At 40.4% G+C, this 23,199-nt stretch overlaps 1 protein-coding gene across 2 annotated transcripts in view; it reads left to right on the top strand.

The window, feature by feature from the left end:
- Nucleotides 1-23,199, top strand: part of ITPR2 (inositol 1,4,5-trisphosphate receptor type 2) — a 490,724-nt gene that overhangs the window by 422,227 nt on the left and 45,298 nt on the right. Inside the window, exons 53-55 of one of the 2 annotated variants that reach the window (XM_049627177.1) lie at nt 5,348-5,475; nt 7,068-7,233; nt 19,814-19,974. In XM_049627177.1, the coding sequence (XP_049483134.1) occupies nt 5,348-5,475; nt 7,068-7,233; nt 19,814-19,974 (455 nt within the window). Of the gene's footprint in view, nt 1-5,344; nt 5,476-7,067; nt 7,234-19,813; nt 19,975-23,199 lie in introns of both variants that reach the window. The other variant, XM_049627176.1, reaches the window with a different exon arrangement.

Below are 23,199 nucleotides of genomic sequence, written 5' to 3'. Positions count from 1 at the left end.
TCTAGTTAAAATTTTTAAAAAAAGAATTTCCATAATGAAGCGATTGTAGTTAAAGTTTAAAACTAACCAACAAGAAATTTTCAATTGCACTCAGGCTTTCAGATATATATCTCAGTGATAATCTGTTGTTTCTAAAAAATCATTAAAAATGGATAATTTAATTATTAAAACAGAAAAAAATAGTCTTATTAACAGCTCTTAATTCAAGCATGCCCAATATTTGAAAAAATTTATAGATTAACACCTCGGATCGGAGCCAATCGAATATATTTTTATTCATTTCTTCATATAAAACACTTCAATTTCTTTTATGAATTAAGAAAAACCACTTTATTTTACTAATACTCAACTGAAAAGGAGGATAATTTAACCCCATATTGTTCAAGTATCAAGTTTGTTATACTAAAACTATAACTTTGTATAAGATTTTGTAGCCCTCTATCACCAATAATGAAATTATGATACCTACGTTTGTTACCCCCCATGTGCCAAGTGTGTCCTCAGTTTCTTACAGGTATATATTTAGTTTTTTTAAGTGTGTCCACATGGCCCATCTATTTCCATGAATTCTTTACTTTTGCCTGTACACAAGCATGTGTTGTCACTGTTTTTTTTCCATAAAGCCTATTTATTTATTTATCTATCTCTCTATGTATCTATCCATTTATTTAGAACAGGGGAGGGGCAGAAGGAGAGGGAGAGAGAATCTCAAGCAGGCTCTGCACTGCCAGCACAGAGCTCAACATGGGGCTCAAACTTGTGAGATCATGACCTGAGCCAAAATCAAGAGTTGAATGCTTAACTGGCTGAGCTACCCAGGTGCCCCTGTGCTGTCGCTTCTTTTATAACTGCCTGTTTTCATCATTACCCCCTCGCCACCATTAGCTAGATTATTGTTCTTGCATTTGAAATCTCCTTGCTACCATCTGCTTGAACCTTCCTCTGCTCTCTGTTATCCCCACAAACTAATCCATCTCCTTCCTTTCAGGACCAAAGTTTCCTATAAAACAATTGACCTACCCTCTCTCCTTGATTTCTGCATCAGTCGTCTTCTGTTTCACTGTCTACCATCTTCCCGTTGTTTCCTGATGACCTTAATGTTTAATCCATCGACCTTTTCTTGCTTCTCATTGCCTTTGACTCTTCTGTAATTTTTACACTTTTTTGTGCCTTCTCCATCTTTAAGTTATTTTCTTCCTGAATTTAAGGTCACATTACTCTCCCAGCTGTCTTGTGCTCTGTAGCTTTTAAAAATGTTTTCTGGGGTGCCTGATTGGCTTGGTCGGTTAAGCATCTGACTTTGGCTTAGGTCATGATCTTGCAATTCCTGGGTTTGAGCCCCACATCAGGCTCTATGCTGATAGCTCAGAGCCTGGAGCCTGCTTCGGATTCTGTGTCTCCGTTTTTCTCTGCCCCTCTCCTGCTTGTGCTCTGTGTCTCTCTCTCAAAAATAAACAAACATTTAACAAATTTAAAAATGTTTGCTCATCTTCTCATCTACACACACAGAAATCATCTGAAATTCTTTCTTTGTCTTCGTCATAACACCTTACATCCAGCTCCCCCTTCTCAGTTGTCAATTTCTGTGGTTTAATGGGACCATCCATTCCCAAGTAAGCTCTGGCTGGAAGCTTCAGTAGGATGTGTAACATTGCCTTCTCCCTCATGCCTGGGGTCATGGCACCTCCTGTTCATCCATACTTTTCATTCTCATGGCCATCACCCTGTTGAGGCTCATCACACATTATGCCTCCTATCTGGTCTTTCTACCTCCAGGCATTCTCTTCTCTTCAATTCACCTACTGTATCACCACTAGACTGCTTACCAGAAATCACTGCTTTGGGTATATTTTCCCCTACCCCAATGCATGATTTTCATGATACTCCATTGCCTGCCAAATAAAACCCAAACTCACAGAGAGCCCCCAGTTTCTCTCCCCAGAATTATCTTCCACTCCTCTACATACTGGTTTATTTGATCTTCTATCTTCATCATATAGGTGAATGTTTTTCTACCTCTTGGGCTCTGTGGCCATACCATGTGAATGCCTCTCTGCTACTATTTTAATCCGTTGAATATTCAAGGCAAATTCAGAGGCTATAGTCATTAGAGGGACTCCCCTCTCATTATCCCTAGTATTAAGTGTTCTTTCTCTATTCTGATTTCTTTGTATCACTTCTGTGGCTTTAAACACATGTGAATTTGCCTTATTATTTAAGTAAATATTCTATCTCATACTATTTCATCAGCTAGTTGATAAACCACCTTGCCCCTATTTAAAGTTCTCCAGTGGCTCCTCTTGGCTTTCAGATAAAGTTGAAACCCTTTATCTGAGTGTGTGAGTCTCTCCATAATAAACAGGCCCCTTCCTGTTTTTCTTCTCACACTTGTCTACATGCACCAAAGGCCCGGTCATTACAATACACCTGCGGTTCCAAAAGCACCTCATATGCGTTCATGCCTGTTGACCTTTGCTCATCCCACTTTCTCTGCCTGGAATGTCTTACTTTGATGATATTACTAGCCAGGCAATATCTCTTTCAATATTCAACTCAGGCGCCACCTCCTTCAAGATGCTGTCCCCAATGCCCCCCATCCTGTGAGATGCATACCACCCTGCCTGCACATTGCATTGTCTTTGTTCACCTGCTGACCCATCTTTCCTAGGAAGCCACAAATCTCCTAGGGACCCCCACACTCTGCTCTCCCCACCTGTATACCCGGCACCTAGCACAGGGTCTGTTGAGGTAGTGAGATGAGGCAGGTTTGGCATAGAGAAGGCAAGGTGGTTATGTAGGTAGGTCTCCACAAGGTGGCATTTACTTAGGTGAATTTACTATGACTCAGGGCCTGGCTTTCAGCCTGAAGGCCTGGGAACTTGGCTTAACATACTGTGAATAAATCCATCTTACAAAGATAGAGCCTTATTAAAACCAAGCTCTTGGAGGCTGCTATATAAAACTAGCATGCCTCTGCACCGGATATTATAGAGTGAATATCAATTGTTGTCATTGACCTGACCTGGGCATTCTCCCCCTGTTTATATGCCACACAGAAGGTCAGTACTCTCATTATATATATTTGCAGCCAATGAATTTTATTTCACAATGGCTAATCATGTGAATTGTGTGCGTATTTTACTAGCTCACCTGTGACAGAATGAACAACCTCATTCTTAAATTCTTGGGGAGAGATGGGAGGACTTTCATGTGGCTTCTATGTACTGACCAATCTGGCACATATTAAGTCATTAGTAAGCACTTATGTGACATGACCAGGTAGTTTCTGATTAAATATATGAACCCAGATCCCTCCACTAAATATAAGGTTGCTTTGATTGAAAGTCTAACCATAGCAAAGTAGCATATAGACCTATTCCATATGACCTCATTACTGGAAAACCGTGTTTCTCTTTTTAAAATTCCTTTAATTCCCTTATACATTTCTATTTTTTTTCTCATGTTTATTTACTTATTTTGAGAAAGAGTGGAGAGAGAGAGCAGGGGATTGGAAGAGAGAGAGGGAGAGAGAGAATCCCAAGCAGGTTCCATGCTGTGAGCACAGAGCCTGATACTCATTCTCACAAACCATGAGATCCTGATCCAAGCTGGAATCCAGATTTGGACACTTAGGTGAAGGGGCCACCCAGGTGCCCCCCTCTCATGCGTTTCTAACCAGTTTTCTTTATGGTCTTCCTAGCCATCACATTAGAACGCACCTTCAGGTGTCAGAGACCTAACTAGCATGTTGCACGCTGAGATTTCTCTGTCTGATTCGTCTCTTCCTCTGCGCTGCTGCCCCTGCGAGCCTCACCTCTTCCCCATTTCTCCTTCCTCCAAAAGCAGTTTTATTTCTTCTACTTTCTCAATCAGAATGTGCCTCAAGGCTCACCTCTAAGGCAAGTGGTCTGGCCCAGAATCTGCTGCTAGCTTTGAAGCTGAGCTTGATACTTGCCCATCTCTGACTTCAGCTTTCCTCTCGAGGTATATGTTTATGTTTTAAAAAGAAACAGCTCTGAATAAGGTGAAAGTATTGGGATCCCCTATCCATGTGAAGTTAAAGTCAGTTCACAAGAGGAAGATCAGGCTTTTTATAACAAAGTACCAAACAGGCTGTTGGTTGGATCATGTAGACAAAATTAGACTTTCTTTCTTTTTTTTTTTCCCCTGGTTGTTTCCATACTCCTGCTTTGACATACACACTGTGGCCACACAAGTCCAAAAGTCAATGCCTTTATGGTTCTTTAACCTTGTAACAAGAAAAATACGCTTCTGCTCACTTACCAATTTTAGAAAATCCTGATTCTAATATCCAATTTAGTATGAACTTTTCACTATTTTAAATGCCTGGGAAATAATTACCAAGTCTGGTAACTTTACCTTTAAACAAAATAAGACCAGGAATTTTTCTGTCACATTGTATCTTTTCTGTCTCCCCATCTCTTCCTAAATATTTTCACATAAGTACATTCCCATGTAATAAATTGTTCACATAAATACATTGTGATTCTTGTCCATAGCTCAATGCTCAACATTAAAAGAGCTTAGGGGCACCTGGGTAGCTCAGTCAGTTAAGCATCCAACTCTTGGTTTTGGCTCAGGTTGTGAGATCGAGCCCTGCGTCAGCCTCCACACTGAGCATGGAGCCTGCTTAAGATTCTGTCTCCCCTTCTCTCCCTCCCCCTCCTCCACTCATGTGTGTGTACATGTGTGTGTGTGCACTATCTCTCTCTAAAATAAAAAAATATATAAATAAAATAGCTTAGATGCTTAGCTAAAGTAATGAAATAATATCTGCTCTAATTTTTAAGCACCTACTAGGTGTATGCTAATCTCTGTGCAGTGTTTTACATATCCTAAATATAAGGTTCTGAAGGGTTTCACCCTTAATCAGACCTCCCCATTTTATAGATGAGGATATTGAGGTCAAGTGACTGCTGAAGTCTCAGTACTGGGACAGAGTAGAATTTGAAGCCATGCCCATGTAACTGCCTTCACATGTCCCTTCACCTGCAATATCTTTGCCTCCTAGGTGAGCTGTTTTCCTGAGCTCTTACCACAGCCTCCCCACACGACACAGTGCACAAGGCATACTAGCTTTCTTATATTTTGTACTTTTCATCCGGTGATTTTTTCACCGATGGAAGAAGACAAATATTTCAGAATCCCATTGTGTGACCTTCTCAGTCTGTGTCAGTCACATGCTGCAACATTTAATGCATGTTGTGTGATCTCAAAAAATTGTGTCGTGGCACAATTATAATGAAATTGAGATTCGGAAGTAGACGATAGCATATTTAAAAACATGAGCTTGCTGCGGTGTTTAATTTGTGTGTTTTCATAGCAGATGAAGAGTATGAAGATGGAATTGAAAGGACGTGTGACACGCTCCTTATGTGCATTGTCACTGTCCTGAACCAGGGCCTCAGGAATGGCGGCGGCGTGGGAGATGTTCTGAGAAGGCCATCGAAAGATGTAAGCCGGAGAAAAAAACATTTTTTCAAGGAGAATATAATCATTTTTTATAATTTATTTATTTATTTCGAGAGAGAGAGACAGCACACGAGCACGAGCAGGGGAGGAGCAGAGAGAGGGAGAAAGAATCCTAAGCAGACTCCACACTGTCAGCGCTGAGCCCCACGGGGGGCTCCAGCTCAGGAACTGTGAGATCATGACCTGAGCTGAAACTGGGAGTTGGACACTTAACCAATTGAGCCACTCAGGCGCCCCTGAACATAATCATTTTTTTAAAACCTTCTTACTAGCATTAACAGTATTGTTTTTGTTTTCAGGATACCATATCATGTTGTTTGTTTTCAAAGTATAATGGTGGCCATTAAAACCAATTCATTGTATGCTAGAATTACACAGAAATAGCTAATGTACTAAAAAAATCTATGTATGTCATGAAAAGTTTCCAAATTTGAACTGTGTATTGTATTACAGCAATGAGATCATGCCTACAAACTTCATACAGGAGTTAATTGTTACATAAATAACAGAAACTATGCTGCTCCTTGTCTATCAGTCTTCTCAGGCATGAAGATTTTACTCTTTGTCTCTGAATAGTAATGGCCACCATTATTTATCCATGATGAATATAAAATTTGAACAAATTCTAACATGATTTCATATATTAAAATGGCAAGGCTGAAAATTTTCTCATTAGCTACAAAACTCTCAAGCGCCAGGCTGGAGACATAAAAAAAAAATCTCAGTTCTCCGACAGGCCAGCTGTAGCATATTGTCAGTTCATCTAATGGTGCCTCATCTATGAAACAGCTGGATTAGAATCTCTAATGTGTGTTTTCATACTGTCCATCAAAGAGAAGTAACCTGGAGCTGTGTGTCCTTGACCCTATAAGGCCAAGAACAAAATCTACTCTAGAAACTGACAAGTCCTTCTCAGCTCCCTAATCACTGACTTTTGGAATGGCTACTTGTCTGCTTTTCGTGTAGCTTCTGGGATAGGGTCCCAATGTGCCAAAATGCAGTTAGCAGAATCTTACAAGGAAGTGGTTTTTAAGAAAAGGTTAGAGTGGGAGAGAGCCAAAGCATAAGAGACTCTTAAAAACTGAGAACAAACTGAGGGTTGATGGGGGTGGGAGGGAGAGGAGGGTGGGTGATGGGTAGTGAGGAGGGCACCTTTTGGGATGAGCAGTGGGTGTTGTATGGAAACCAATTTGACAGTAAATTTCATATATTGAAAAAAATAAAAAATAAAAATAAAAATAAATAAATAAATAAAAAATAAATAAATAAAAAAATAAAAAGTAAAAAAAAAAAAAAAGAAAAGAAAAGGTACGTGTCTGATTGTTGGGAGGGGTAGAAGTCCTAGAGAATACAAGGGCTTCTGGGAAACAGATGTGATGTTTATTTCACGACACTTAAGGAAAAGAATATGAAGATAGAAAGTGTGTGTCATTTTTTTTCCAACTTGGAGTACCATTTGTATTTATTCAGGAAACATTAATTGAATATATTCTCCATGTTAGACAATATGCCAAATCAACTTGCCTTGAAAATGTGTATATATATTGATATACTTTTAAAATATCCTATTTCAGGAGCCCTTGTTTGCTGCCCGAGTGGTATATGACCTTCTTTTTTATTTCATTGTTATCATCATCGTTCTTAACTTGATTTTTGGTGTTATCATTGATACTTTTGCTGATCTCAGAAGTGAAAAACAGAAAAAGGAAGAAATTCTAAAGACAACATGTTTCATCTGTGGTAAGTGTTCTCGGAATACTAAAATAATAGATGAAGAAACTGTCCAGGAGGAGGGAGGGGCTAGAGTGATTTTTATTTGTCATGCTTTGGGAAAAATAATTTCAAAATGAAAGCTGGACAAAAACTATGTAACCGAGGGTTGGACTAGGGTTCTCTGCTTCCAGAAATAGATAGATGAATTATATCTCAAAGCTATCTTGTTATTATTTCTGCAATTTGTATGATTCTCTGACTGTAGAATGTGTTGCAAAAGGTTACACCAACTAGAAAACAGATTTTTAATCACAATAACATATTGATTAAATGACAGAATGGTTTTTATTTTATTTTGTTAGATTGTGAATCCACAGATGATTTTTCTAGCAGCTTGAACTTCTATTCACTGACTGTAACTTCTCTCAGTTTTTCATCTCTCTCTCTCTCTCTCTCTCTCTCTCTCACACACACACACACACACACACACACACACCACACTTCACACCTCATACTCTCCTCTCCTTCTCCCACTGTTAGCTTTCTCAGACTCATCCAACTTTCTCCTTGCCTCATCATTCCTTTTGGCTCTACCCTATTCTCAATATACCACAGCCCTTTCTGGCTTTGGTTGTCTCTGTAGCTGGCCTAGCACCCTAGAATCCTTCCTCCTCCTTGAATAATCACCAAGTCCAGGTTACCTTCACCATCTTTTTTACCATGCTGAGCTAAAGAATCTTTTGCTTAAAGTCACAAAACAAGAGTGAAGGCTTCACTACAACATTATCCTCTATAACTCCAATTGGGCCTTCAATAAATCCCATTTCCTCCTTGGTTCACCTTTTGTCAACTATCTCATTCTCCTCAGTGGATCTTCCAAACCTTTCCAACATTCCTCTAACACTTGGAGGTGTACCAAATAATGAACTGTAACAATGAACTGTCTTCCAAGGAAACAAACATGAATTGGACATGCCCGTCTTCAGGGTATTCACAGACTATTGTGGAGTACAAACACAATAAGTATCATGGCTATTTAACATTTAAGCAAAAATGAACTATTGGGACCTCATGAAGATAAAAAGCTTCTGTACAGCAAAGGAAACAATCAACAAAACTAAAAGGCAACCAACGGAATGGGAAAAGATATTTGCAAATGACATATCGGACAAAGGGCTAGTATCCAAAATCTATAAAGAGCTCACCAAACTCCACAGCCGAAAAACAAATAACCCAGTGAAGAAATGGGCAGAAAACATGAATAGACACTTCTCTAAAGAAGACATCCGGATGGCCAACAGGCACATGAAAAGATGCTCAACGTCGCTCCTCATCAGGGAAATACAAATCAAAACCACACTCAGATATCACCTCACACCAGTCAGAGTGACTAAAATGAACAAAACAGGAGATGATAGATGCTGGAGAGGATGTGGAGAAGCGGGAACCCTCTTGCACTGTTGGTGGGAATGCAAACTGGTGCAGTCGCTCTGGAAAACAGTGTGGAGGTTCCTCAAAAAATTAAAAATAGACCTACCCTATGACCCAGCAGTAGCACTGCTAGGAATTTACCCAAGGGATGCAGGAGTGCTGATGCATAGGGGCACTTGTACCCCAATGTTTATAGCAGCACTCTCAACAATAGCCAAATTATGGAAAGAGCCTAAATGCCCATCAACTGATGAATGGATAAAGAAATTGTGGTTTATATACACAATGGAATACTACGTGGCAATGAGAAAGAATGAAATATGGCCTTTTGTAGCAACATGGATGGAACTGGACAGTGTTGTGCTAAGTGAAATAAGTCATACAGAGAAGGACAGACTCCATATGTTTTCACTCCTATGTGGATCCTGAGAAACTTAACAGAAGACCATGGGGGAGGGGAAGAAAAAAAAATGGTTAGAGAGGGAGGGAGCCAAAACATAAGAGCCTCCTAAAAACTGAGAACAAACTGAGGCTTTATGGGGGGTGGGAGGGAAGGGTGGGTGGGTAATGAGTATTGAGGGCACCTGTTGGGATGAGCACTGGGTGTTGTATGGAAGCCAGTTTGACAATAAATTTCATAATAAAAAAAAATTAAAAAAAACACTTTCAGAGACATAATAGAGAAGCTCACAGGTTGTTATACCCCTTCAGGTTGTGGTAAGGGACATTCAAGAAAGAGTCAGGAAAGGCTTCAAGGAGAAATGGTCACTGAGCTGATGGTTAAAAAATGGACGGTAATTAGTCGTATTAAAATGGGTAGAAGTAGAGTGACCAGCATAAGAACAGACATGGAGGATAAGAACAGCACAATGAAAGTCTTCAGTTACTCTAAGGAGCTCCGTGTTTCTGGAGCATGAATTTTGGAGCAGGGCATGTCCAAGGAAGAGATTCGCCAGATCATATGTGGCCTTTTATGTTAAAAAAAAAACTTAGACTTTATCCTGTAGGCTTATAGAGGATGCTGAATCATTAAAGAATTTAAGTAGAGGAATACAGGGTCTAATTTTTGTTTTAGAGCAATAGGGCAGCTATGAGAGGTTGTTTGTTAGGACGTAGTCCACGTGAAAAGTAATGAAACCGTGATGTAGGAGAGTTAGGGTGGCAGTATTAAAGGTAGAGGATTGGGTCATGAAATATTTAGGGACAGAATTTTTAAATCTCAGTGGTTAGAAATGGATATGAAAGGTAGTTGGGTGTCTGGGTGGATGGTAGTACCAACAGTTGAGTTTAAGAAGAAAAGAAGAAGAAGAATTTAGAGAGGAATATGCTGAGTTTGGCTTCAGAAATACTGAAATTGCAGCATACATTGAACACTCCAGTGGGACACACCCAGCACAGAGGTCAACATAGGTCTGAGCCTCAGAGAATGAGTCTGCACTAAGAGACAGCAGTTGGGGAATCTTCAGTCTGCGTGTGGAGCAGAAGTGTGGAGAAAGACTTCTGAGGGGGGAAGAGAAGAAGATGGGTTAGCATGGGAAACATTAGCACTGAAGAGTTAAGAGAGAAAGAGGAACACACACACACACACACACACACACACACGCACACACGCTCACACACACACACACAAATCTGTCCAGTCAGAATGGTGTGAGGAGAACCAGGAATGTGTGGCATGTGGACATGAGGGGAGGGTGCATCCTTGGGAAGACAGAGACTGATTATCAACTATTTCAAAGCAGAGAAGGCCAGAGACATATTAACTGAAGTAGAGCCTTTGGTGACTCAAGATAAAGATGGAGAACTTTCCACAAGGATAAGTTGCACAATGCTGAAGGGACATTTGCTGGAAGGAAATGAGGCAGCAAAAAGAGTCTTGTCTTTCTAGATCTAAATTAGATGGAGAGAAGCAAGATTGGGATGGAGCCAAGGAAGATATTGTACAATAATTTGGGGGATTTAGGGAAGAGAAATGTTGTATGGAAGCATGAGTCCCATGGGGGAAAAGAAGATGCTGCCCTTGAAAATCTCTCTTTGTGTCACAGGATCTTGCTTCGACAGTGATTCATGTAAACCCTTTTCTTCATGATCATAATATCTATTATGTCAGTATTCAACTTTGGAAGAAAGGGTTCTTTGGAAGAATGTATCAGTAAGAATCGAGCCTCATTTGAGGACGTGATCCTATCTCCTGTATTCTAACAAGAAACATGAATAGCAAAACAAGTCCATCACTTAACCACTATTTCTGCTCCTCTAGACTTTCCCTTTGCTGTCAAGATTCTCTTTGGTTTTTCACAGTTATTAAAGAAACCTATAACCTATACACTCCTTGAAACATCACAATAACCCTCATCACAAAATTGAATGTTTTTCTCAACTCTCCCCATTAATTTCCTGCTGACCTTTTCTTCTGCCTTGGATTGTTCATTCTTTGGTTCCATCACAAGGCCCAATGTTTTTTTCCAACCACTGTTAGATAAGCAGTTCGGACTTTATCATTGACTTCTTGTCTCTTCTCTCTGCCCTCCTCTTTAATACCACCTTTATGCAGATTACTGCCAAATGTGCAACCACAGCTCCAACCTCTCTCCAGGCTTTTGTCCTTTGTTTTCAATTATTGACTGACATCTATGCAGGCATGACTTCCTGGCAGCCAAATTTACCATGTCTAAAAACCAGTGCATCCCGACTTCCCATCGTCTTCCTCTGACCTACCCGTTTATCCTGACCTCCACACTGCAGCTGATGATATCCCATGGTGCCTTCAATTATCTGGGCTGGGAGCTTCTCCATCGTTTTTAACATCTCCTTTTTCCCATTCTAGGTGCACTAGTTACCATGTGCTAATGAATCTGCTCTCCCAGTCTCACTGTCTTTCTTCCACACATTCCACAGCCACACCTTGATTTTGCAGGCTCACCTTGGCTCACATCCAAAATATCCTGCTCAATGCTGCCAGATTAATTTTTCCAGTGTGAATTCATCATTTTCTTACTCAAAAGGCTATCAATAGCATGGCACAGTCTGTAACTCTAATATTCCAAATTTTCTGGCCTGTGAGGTGCTCCACAATCAGCCTCCTTCTTTTTTTGCCCACCTTTTCACCCAATGTTCTCCTGTTTGTAGCTCAACTTCCAGCCTAACTGCATTACTCATCTTTAATGTAGAGACTCTCAGTTATAGTATTTCCATTCGGAATGCCCAAACTCCTTAGCTATTGAACTCCAACCCTCTGTCTAAGACCAGCTCTAATGCCATTATTCCGTGAATCCTTCTCTGGTTTCACTAACCAGCAGCAAGTCCTCGCATCACACTTTGCTCCATGGCGCTCTATGTATTTTGTCTCTTGTCATATCTCTCTTGGATGCTATGCACTGTCATATCATAGAAAGGGCATGGACTTTATAGTTAAGTAGGCACACTGGTTCCACATCTTGGATATGTGATCTTGGCCAAGTTTCCTTTCACCTTGAACTATTGTTCCCTCATCTGGAAAGTGGGGAATATAATGCCATCTTGTGGGGTTTGGGGAGTATAATTGAGACCACATATATCAAAATTCCTAGCTCAATGCTTAACTGAGTAAGCCTTCAATGCACATTAATTTCCCTTCTTTAAGAGATCCAGATTCGTGCCTTATTTATTTTTATGCTTCCGTAGTATGTATTGGGGACCATTCATCAATATTTGCTGAATGACTATTCAATAAATCAGCCCAAATTAACATTATCTCTATTTTTTAAAAAATTTTCTTTATGTTTATTTTTGAGAGAGAGGAAGAGACAGAGAGCAAGCAAAGAAAGGGCAGAGAGAGAGGGAGACACAGAATCCAAAGTAGGGTTGAGGCTCTGAGCTGTCAGCACAGAGCCTGATGTAGGACTCAAACTCACAAACTATGAGACCATGACCTGAGCCAAAGTCGGATGCGTAACCAACCGAGCCAGCCAGGCACCCCACATTATCTCTATATTTATGTGACTTATAACCTACAAAAGGAAGATAAAGTGGGTAAATACTAAACTGACATATACTGCAGACAAAAAACCTGGGTGCAACAATTCCAAGTTATTAAATTTTGTCACATTCAGGGTATTGTTTCCGTGGCATCTGCATTCCCATGGAGATATTGGGTCATCTATCAGGAGGCATAAGGAGATATTAGATCAACATGGTCTATTTTCCAGAAGCTTCACATTTATTCTAAAATTTGAGAGGCCATTTAAGTACTTTAACCTAAGAATAAATGTAAAGAGTATTTTTTTTTAATGTTTATTTATTTTTGAGAGAGAGAGGCAGAGAGAGAAAGGGACAGCATGAGCAGGGGAGGGACAGAGAGAGATGGAGACACAGAATCCGAAGCCGGCTCCAAGCTCTGTGCTGGCAGCACGGAGCCCGACGCAGGACTTGAACTCACGAGCTGTGAAATCATGACGTGAGCTGAAGTTGGACACTCAACCAACTGAGCCACCCAGGCACCCCAAGAGTATTTTCTATATTAGAACAAATAGAATGCTACAAAGTAAAACAAATTTAATGTGAACATTTAAAATCATGTAGAATTAGGGGCTCCTGGGTGGCTCAGTCGGTTAAGCGTCCGACTTCGGCTCAGGTCATGATCTCGCGGTCTGTGGGTTCAAGCCCCGCGTCGGGCTCTGTGCTGACGGCTCAGAGCCTGGAGCCTGCTTCGGATTCTGTGTCTCCCTCTCTCTCTGACCCTCCCCCGTTCATGCTCTGTCTCTGTCTCAAAAATAAATAAACATTAAAAAAAATTTTTTAAATAAAATCATGTAGAATTAAAGAAAAATTTGCAAAGTAATCTCAGGCACTTTCAGCTATTAATCCCTGTGACCTCAGTAGCATAAAGGCTCTCTGCTCTCTGCCCTCAAAGAAACTTTAGCAGAAATGTGTGAAAAGCATTATGATAATGTATATCTAGATATGCATCTGTTCCTGGAATTGCTTACCATATGTAAGATCTAACACGTACCGTATACATTATAAGAACTTAGTTACAAGAATGATTTGAACAGTTGGGATATTTGGGGGTTGTACCAGTAGGCTATGATATAGTTATTACTTGGTAAATGATTCTTAGAAGAGTTGGGTGTTAAACTGTGATCCAAAGAGGGATATAGTATCGAACAACAGAGGAGAAAATCTCCGCAGTAGGAGAGAATCGGCTCCCGGACAACACATACCAAGTGACACCCAAGTAGCAACAGAGGAGGAAGTAGGTTCTGCGACAGGCAAAGAGAGCAGATGGGACATTTCTAGCCTTGAAGGCAATGACCAGATGTGTGAGCATTATGACTCAGAAAACAATTGCTAGTGATCCAGAAGGCGGTCATGATAGGGTGATGATGAGCAGATGCCAGAGCTGGGGCAGAAAGCACAGGAACAAATTGGCACTGATATCCATATTAGTTATTAATTTTGAATTACCAGTGGCTGAAAATCCAGTGAGAGGGAGATGTTGACAGAGCAGATGTGACAAAATAACAGAATGGAGAAAGGATTGATGGGAATCTGGTGCCTAGAATTAAAGATCTTTCTAGGTGATTTCATAGGAGATAAAGGCTGTACTGTCAGAGAGGGGCAATGTGTTCTTCTCTCAGTATATTGGTTCTTTATTTGTACTTACACACTAAGGTCATTTATGCATTTATTTGTTCAGTGATTACTTATTGAGTGTCTACTACGTGCCACGATATTGCAGTGAGCACAACTGGACAAAGTGTACTGCCATCATGGAGCTTATTTTCCAGCGTACATAGAATGCATGATGCCAAGGGCTATGCAGAAAAATAAAGCTGAGAAGAGGAATAGACGGGCACACCTGGGTGGTGGGTGGGTATGTGCCCTCACCTTAGTCATATTGTGTGGGAAATACGACATAAGTATTCTGAAACGTTTGTGTTGAGCACACAAAGTACCTCTTATCCTTCCTTTCTTTTTGCCTTGCTCATCTCTTCCAATACCGTGGCTTCCATTGTTAATTTTAAGTCATTTATCCTTGAATTACTATATTTACACCTTGACATCTCTGTTCAGAGTTTCTAGCTTCAGACCTAGCAGCCCAACACCGGTTGTTCGACAGGCATCGTAAACTCAACACACCCCAAAGCAAACATATCTTCCCCCAGTCTTTTCTTTCTCTTTTTTTTTTCCTCTTGCTGTGGTGATATTACCATATATTCAGTCATTCAGGTCAGACTTTAGGGTCATGCTTGATGCTTCTAAATCTATACCTCTAGTTGGACATCAAGCCCTCTTAAATTTTCATTCCAAAACTTCTCTTTACTCTCTCTGTCTTATTCATTTTTCAGTTACTCTGTTAATGTTAGTTGAATGCCTACTGTTTTCCAGATACTATGCCTGGTGCTGATAAAAATAAGTCAGACGGTACGGTGCTAGAGGCTAAGATAGAAATAGACAAATTTTCATAACAATGTTATGGGCACAGGGAGGATCCACTAGCTGGTTGTGCCTTGTGAGAGTCAGTGGTGGCAGTAGTTAGGCTGGGTCTTGAAGAAGGTAGGAGGTAGGAAAGGGAGGAGATGGAGGCATAGAATTTTCAAAGGACTTGGTTTGTTTGGAGAATGGCGAGAAAGTCAGAGTCACTCTAAGAAATGTGCACAGGGTGGATTGTCACAGCATGAGTCCGAGGATGACTTCAAGTTCCCTGGTTGACAAAGACTTCATTAACAGAGGTGAAGAAGAAGAGCGTGACATGCCCATAAGCTACCCAGCACGATTTACCCAGTAGGCAGCTGGAAATAGAACCTCAAATTGGGAAGAAAGGTCAGCGCTGGGGATACCTCACCAGTATGATGCCGGTTGAAACCATGGGAATGGCCGATAAAGTTTAGCGAGCAAGAACCACTGAAGATGAAAGACAAGCAGTTCCCCTCTTTTACACCCCTCACTGCCCTAGTCCCCTGGCCTCCCCACCCTCAGCCTCTTCTCTCAGTCTTCCTCTAAATCCTACCACACAAAGTTACCTGATGCACAGCTCTGAACATGCTGGTCTCCACTCAGAGGCCTTCAGAATAAAGTGCAGTCTCCATTGCTTTGTGCTTAAAGCTCTTCACGCTTTGTGCCAAATGCACCATTTCATCTTCCTTTCCAAATTTTCCCTTCATAGGAGTTGATGCTCCCCCAAACAGGGGATCCGCTTTTACCTGTAGCTTTGCCCCGCCATTTCCTCCGCCCAGGAGGCAAAAGAACATGGCTTTAGAGCCAGAAAGTTTTTATTTAAACACTGACCGATTTTTCCACTACCGAGGCGTCAACTTGAGCAATTCACCAAATTCCTCTGAATCTGTTTCCTCATGTGCTAAAAGGTCAGATTGGATTACTGTAATTACCAGAGCATATTTACACATCTTTACGTTGTTGTCAGCACAAATAGGTGCTCAATAAAAATTAGTTGGCTTTTATTACCATTCATCTCTTTTCCACTTGCCATAATCCTGTTTCAAGGCTAGACATTTAAAGCTTTACACCTCTTTTAAACCTTTTAAAATGTACCTAGTCACAATTCATTTTGTCCTCCTCTGTGCTTCCTTGGCAATTTATCACCACTTCAGGATATAACACAAGTTTTCTGTTTCCTCTACCATATTACAGATTAATTGATAGTAGACACATTATTTTTATAGCCCTATGTACCTTGCAACAGGAAGGTAATTGTTTGAACTGAATTCTGGGAACATCTACTTTAACATTCTCTCTCTCTCTCTCTGTACCTCTTTTGAGATATATGCCCTACAACTCACCCATTTAAAGCATACAAGTCTGTGGGTTTTAGTATATATATTCAGAGTCAGGCATCCATCATCACAATTAATTTTAGAACATTTTCATTGCTCTCAAAAGAAACTTCACACCCCTTAGCCCTCACCACCATCCCCCACCCCCAACCTTTCCTCCTCCTCAGTCCTCGGCAACCACTGATCTACTTTCTGTCTCTGAAGATTTGCCTATCCTGGACATTTTACATAAATGGAATCATATAATATGTGGCCTTCTGTGACCTGCTTCTTTTATTTAATATGATGTTTTCAAGATTCATGTTGTAACATGTATCACTACTTCATTCCTTTTTATTGCAGAAAATTCCATTGTACGATATGCCACATTTTATTTATCTTTTCATTAGTTGATGAATGTTTGGATTACTTCTACTTTTTAGCTATTATGAATAATGCTGCTGTGAACATTCATGTACTAGTTATTGTGTGGACATATGTTTTTATTTCTTCTGGTTAGGTGCTTCAAGTGGAATTTCTGGGTCATATGGTAACTCTTTGTTTAACCTTTTGAGGAGTTGCCAAACTGTATACTACTTGACAATGAAAAAGAATGAAATCTTGCCATTTGCAACAACGTGGATGGAACTGGAGGGTATTATGCTAAGTGAAATAAGTCAGAGAAAGACAGATATCATATGTTTCCACTCATGTGTGGAATTTGATAAACTTAACAGAAGACCACGGGGGAAGGGAAAGGGAAAAAATAGTTTCAAACAGAGAGGGAGGCAAACCATAAGAGATTCTTAAATACAGAGAACAAACTGAGGGTTGATGGGGGCGGGAAGGGGAAAATGGGTGATGGGCACTGAGGAGGGCACTTGTTGGAATGAGCACTGGGTGTTGTATGTAAGTGATGAATCATGAGAATCTACTCCCAAAGCCAAGAGCACACTGTATACACTTATATTAGCTAACTTGACAATAAATTATGTTTTAAAAATATATAAAAAATAAAGTGCTTTAGGAAATAAAAATTAAAATTGAAATTAAAATTAAAATTAAGTTGCATTATTTTAGATTCCCACCAGCAGGGTATGAGGGCTCCAGTTCATCCACATCATCACCAAGATTTGTTATTAATCTGTTTTTGATTATAGTCACCCAAGTGGAATAACATTTTATTAGTGAAATATTCTTAATTCATTCAATAAATATTGTGTTCAGTGCTGACGATAAACCAGACACCAATCTAAGCTATTAGGACTGTTGTTGAAGAAAAAAAGACAAATATATCTGCTCATAGACACACAATAAATAATAAACATAATAAGTTCTTATCTGAGTTCCTGGATAAATTTGCATTCCTTTCTTTTGTGCTGATTAACAAGCAGGCTTTTTCTGGCACAATCATTTTTACCTCTTTATCTTAGACTTGTGGTCCGGTTTAATTTCACAACTTTGATATGGCTGTGTTCAGTCTGCTAGGAGGTGATAAGCACTCTAGGAAAAAGAGGATAAAAGAGAAAGAGTGATTGAGGGTGTTGGCAAAAGGGAAGGGACAGGTTGTAGAATTAAATAGGGCGATCAAGTTAAGCAACACGGAGAAGGTGAGATTTGAGCAAAAGGTGAGCAAGTTCATCAAAGAGACATCAGAGGAAAGAGCTCTGTGGGTAGAAGAAGCCACCAGTCCAGGAGCCCTGAAGCAGGAGTCTGCATGCAAGGAACAAGGAGGCCAGTGTGGCTGCATAAGAGTTAGCAAGGGAGAGGAGAGTAAGAGACAAGGTTAGAGAGGCTATAGGGCATAATCATTTCCAGTTTAGCAAGTAGATATTACATGGGATATACTAATACTCAACAATTGTTCATTATTTATATGAAATTAAAACCTGGCATCAACCCAGAATTCTGTATTTTATCTGGCAACCCTACTCATAGGCCATTGTAAGGCCTTTGACCTTTACCTTGAGTTGGAAAAGAACCACTGCAGGGCTTTGAACAGAAGAGAGACACATTCTACTTAGGTTTTTGAAGTATCGCTGTGGCTGCTGTGTTGGGAATAGGCCAACACAGAGAGTTAAAGTGAAAATGGGAAGGCCTGGGAGGCTAATGCAGCTGTCCAAGTGAGAGATGATGAAGGCTCAGATAAGAGAGGAGGCTGTGGAGAGGTGGGGAGGAGTGGCCAGATTCCAGATCTATGTTGAGGGTAGACCCAAAAGAATTTCAACATGAATTGGATATGGATGAGAGAAAGAGAGGATTCAAGGATGACTCCTCAGTTGGCTTGAACGACTGGAAGCCTGGAGTTGCCATGGAATGAAGAGGCAGACTGTGGGTGGAGTAGTTTTGGGGAAGAATATGGATTTTATTTGGGTCATGCTGAGCTGATGATGGGTCAAATAAGATGAGGCGTCACCATTGGCCTCATCTAATTTTATGGTATTTTCCATTAAAATGTCCAGTAAGGTAATATAAAAGGTCACCCTTTCACTAGGGATAGATTTTTTTTTTACTTATTGTATGTTATATCTTACTATTTAAAGAGTCTTCTTCATGCCTGAATGGCTTAAAAAAAAAATGCTTACAAAAGAAGAGCCAGGATTGGAATCCAATTTCCTAGTTTCTTCTCCAGTATCTGCACTGCAAAACCAGACTGAATCCCAACATCCCATTTTATTTGGCGATCTGACTCACTTTTCCATAGATGTTTTTCTTCATCTCCATTCACTTTCTTTCATCTACTCTTCAGCCCTTGAAAGAAAAGATTTTTGCTTTGCTATGCAGAAGCCTCCTCAGTGTCCTTCCAGCAGCTGAAAATCTACCCTGGATATTGAACAGACCATCCCCTCCTCAAAATGCCAGGAACACAGTAGTCTAAAGGCTGGATAAGTCAGAGTCCTTATTGCACTCGGAGAAAAGATCACCGTGGACGTTGGCTTGCCCTTCACTGATTACGAGTGGTTTTCAAGATGACTCTCGCAGCTGACTTTCCCCTTTTTACCCAAGTTCCTGGATAAAATACCTTTTTTTCCTGTCCTGATTAGCAAGCATGCCTTTTATTGCACAATCATTTTTACTTCTTCTGCTTAGACTTGTGGTCCAGTTTCATTGGACAGTTTTGATATGACTATATTTTAAATTATCTTCCAATGTTACATCTATAACAGGACCGCACATTTCTAAGGACCCATTGGGCAGGGGGTGGAGGAGGCTGGAGAATGTTAGTTGAGAAGAAATCTATAAACTATGGCCTTTTTTTCTGGAGGTCTTGTGTACTGTGTTGTTTTTAATCATAACATTCTAAATTGGCACACTCACAGAAAGCATTTTTTCCACATAATTATTATGTTTTGTTTTTATGCTGGGAAGCGCATGCTGATTAAATGACAAATCACATACATTGTGTTTTCTGTGTCTTGCAGGACTTGAGAGGGACAAGTTTGATAACAAAACTGTTTCATTTGAGGAACACATCAAGTCAGAACACAACATGTGGCATTATTTGTACTTCCTAGTCCTGGTGAAGGTTAAAGACCCCACTGAATACACTGGGCCTGAAAGTTATGTGGCTCAAATGATTGTGGTGAGTGATCAGAGCATTTTAACCCATGACCATGTTGCATTTTGTATACTTTCCCCTTCTCTACCCTACCCTTCTCCCAAAATGGAAAAGTTCTCCCAATCATTTGGTTAACTACCAAATAGGACTGTCAATCACTGAAGAATCCTCAGGCTAGCTAACTCACTGGTTTCTAATGGACTTCTTGGTTATATAAACCAAATCTAAGTCTCCAGGGCACAGATGATATTTACTGAAGAATTCTCTCTGCAGTGAGTAGTACCATCTCAGTCATGTCCGTCATCTCCTGACCTCATGTCTTCGCTAATGTCTCAATTCCCCAAATCTGGAACTTTCCCATTGGCAAATATGAACAGAAGATTCACGCTTTAAGAAATTCTTTGAATTTCGGAAATCAAGAGTTTAAGAAATTTAACCGTGTTTGAGAAGGGTATGACATTTGATCTCAATGGGAGAACACTGTCTTCCTGTCTATACAATTTGGATTGTCAGTAATGATTGGTACTGATTCTGCCATACTAAGTTGCTTATAACTCCTCATTAAGATCAGTAGCAGAGGCTGTTGTTGTCCATGGTTTGGAGTTCCTTCTGTTTCACAGAAGATTAAAACTAAGTGGTTTAAAAAGAAGCCTAAGTTACAACTTAAGGGTATCATGACACATGTTTAGTATTATTGCATCCAATATAAATTCATGTATTCTTATAATAAACATGGCCATATGTTGGATTTTTTTTTCTCAAAAATCTTCTTACAAGATAGTGTTCACTATTTGAGAATGAGGCTTTAGAAGAGTCATGACCCTCCTTGCTGCCGAGTCCCAAGGATAGCATTTAGTAAACACCAGTTCCAAAGCTTCAGAGAACCAAGTGACAGTGACTCTGTGTCTGTCCTTCTGGGAGCTGGTCATGCACATAGGAAGACATATACTGCAGTAGAGGGAGCAACCAAAGAGCATGTTTGGAGGGTAATATCCTACAAGTAAATATTGCAGTAATTTGTCTTACCTGACAATATTTATGTGTCATAGCAGAGCTACATGTAAATTGAATTTTTATTGTTCAGCATTTTTCATGTTTTCTCCTTTTTGACTTACATCCTCCTATAAGTTGTTTCATGTGCATAGTAGTTTGCATCCTACTATGATGTCATTCTTTATGTGACAGGGGCAGAACCTAATATTGTTTCTTTTTCTCCATGTTTCCTTTTCTGCACTCTCTCCCTTCTACATTAGGGGGAAAAAGCTAATCAGTTTGAAGATAGGCATTCATAATCATTATTTATACATTCTTGATCTTGAGATGCTCGAGACCATCAATGTGAAATATTTTGTGTCTGTTTACTGGAGAAAAGACATGTAGAGCATTAAGTTTATATATATATTTTTAATGTTCATTCATTTTTGAGAGACAGAGAGAGACAGAGCATGAGCAGGGAAGGGGCAGAGAGAGAGGGAGACACAGAATCTGAAGAAGGCTCCAGGCTCTGAGCTGTCAGCACAGAGCCCGACGCAGGGCTCGAACCCACGAACTGTGAGATCATGACTTGAGCTGAAGTCAGATGCTTAACTGACTGAGCCACCCAGGTGCCCCACACATAGAGCATTAAGTTTAAAATGCAACCTCACATTGCTGTATGTTATCAAAATTTGAGTAAATATAATTAGTATGTATTTACTGGGCATCCACTCTGTCCCTTGGACTAAAAGATTTGGGGGAATACACTGAAGAGTCTGACACATTCCTTCTCTGCCAAGGAACTTAGAGCTTAATAAGAGGGGGAAGAGAATAACAAACCAGAAGTAGAACAGGCCAAGTTCCTCAAGGGTGGAACAAATGAAAATCTGTAAAGGCTTAAAGATATAGAGTGATATCCAACTGGGAGGTGGTAGAAGGGAGAGTGTGTGTGGGTGTGGGTGTGGGTGTGTTGGGGGGCAATCCATCAGACAGAGTAGGATTTGTGCAGATTGGGAGTGTCTGATGGATTGAGTTCCTGTAAGAGGGAGCATCTGGCACAAAGGCATACAGGTGGAATTTGGGGGACACCGGCCCAGTTTCAGTGGCACAGAGTCAACTTGTAATGAAGCTCTGAGAGATATTATAGGGAAAGTAGACTGGAATTTTGAGTAGTAAGTGTCCGTTTGGGCCATCATTTCATTAGGAATGAGAAGGCACTGGAGGGTTTCACTACAGGAATGATGTGGCCTAGAACAGTCATCAGGCAGTGGTGCATAGGCTGGTTGGGAGAGGGGAAAGATGAAATCAGAGGTGCTATCTGGCAATTGATGAGATTAGGGTGGGGGCCAATATGAGCCCAAGACACCTGACATTGTGAGCCTGGTCACTGGGAGAAAGGTGGTGTATCAGTTTCAGAAGGCCTTGCGCAAGATCAGAAGCTGGTCAGAAAAGAACACTTTTGATTTTAAAATGATACTAGAAGCTAAGTCATAAATTAGGAGGGACAGGGTAGTAACAACATGAGCCTTAGTGCCCAAAAGATCTGGGCTTACGCCTTAGTTCTGTCACTTATTTGCTGTGTGGTCTGCGATATCTTGGGTAAATCTTTGAACCTACCATACAAGGCTTCTGTCTTCTCATCCAAAAGGGAGAAAATTGCTGTGACATCAGTGAGATGATACGTTAAACATGGCTAGCATACTGGAGGTACTCGGTAATTGACAGTCTTCACTGTGACTGTCCACATGGAGTAACAGTTGAAGCCATCAAATTAGAGAGAAATGAGAGAAGGGAGACTGTGTAGAGAGAAAGGCAGAGAAAGCCAGAGACAGGACATGCGAGATCCCCATTCAGGAAGAAAGAAGAAAGACACATAAAATAAGTAGGAAGACAATAAAAAGGGCAAAAGGAGAACCAGGAAGCAGAGTATGTCAAAAGGCAAGAGACAAGCCTTGCAATGTCAATTTCAACAGCATCAGTTGCTGTAGAGAGGCCATAAAGAAGAGACAGGTCAGACAGAGCTTTGGGGTTTTGTAATAAGGAAATCACAGGTGGCTTTTACCATAAAACAGTGTTGATTGACCTCTGTTAAGCCTTAACATTGAAATCAGCATTTGGCCAGGCACTTGTACCTGAATTTTTAAGTGCCCACACACTTATCCATGTTTCTGCCCATCCTATTCCATCAGCTCTCTCCAGGACCGTGATGGGAGGGAGAAGAGCTCATAAACTCATTCCAATCTGAACTGTCTCATTCTCATCCAAGCAGGGCAC

The sequence above is a fragment of the Panthera uncia genome, chromosome B4 (assembly GCF_023721935.1).
Source record: "Panthera uncia isolate 11264 chromosome B4, Puncia_PCG_1.0, whole genome shotgun sequence".
Classification (NCBI taxonomy): Eukaryota; Metazoa; Chordata; class Mammalia; order Carnivora; family Felidae; genus Panthera; species Panthera uncia.
Note: the sequence above shows the minus strand (reverse complement) of the source record. Positions and strands in the feature narration are given on the sequence as shown.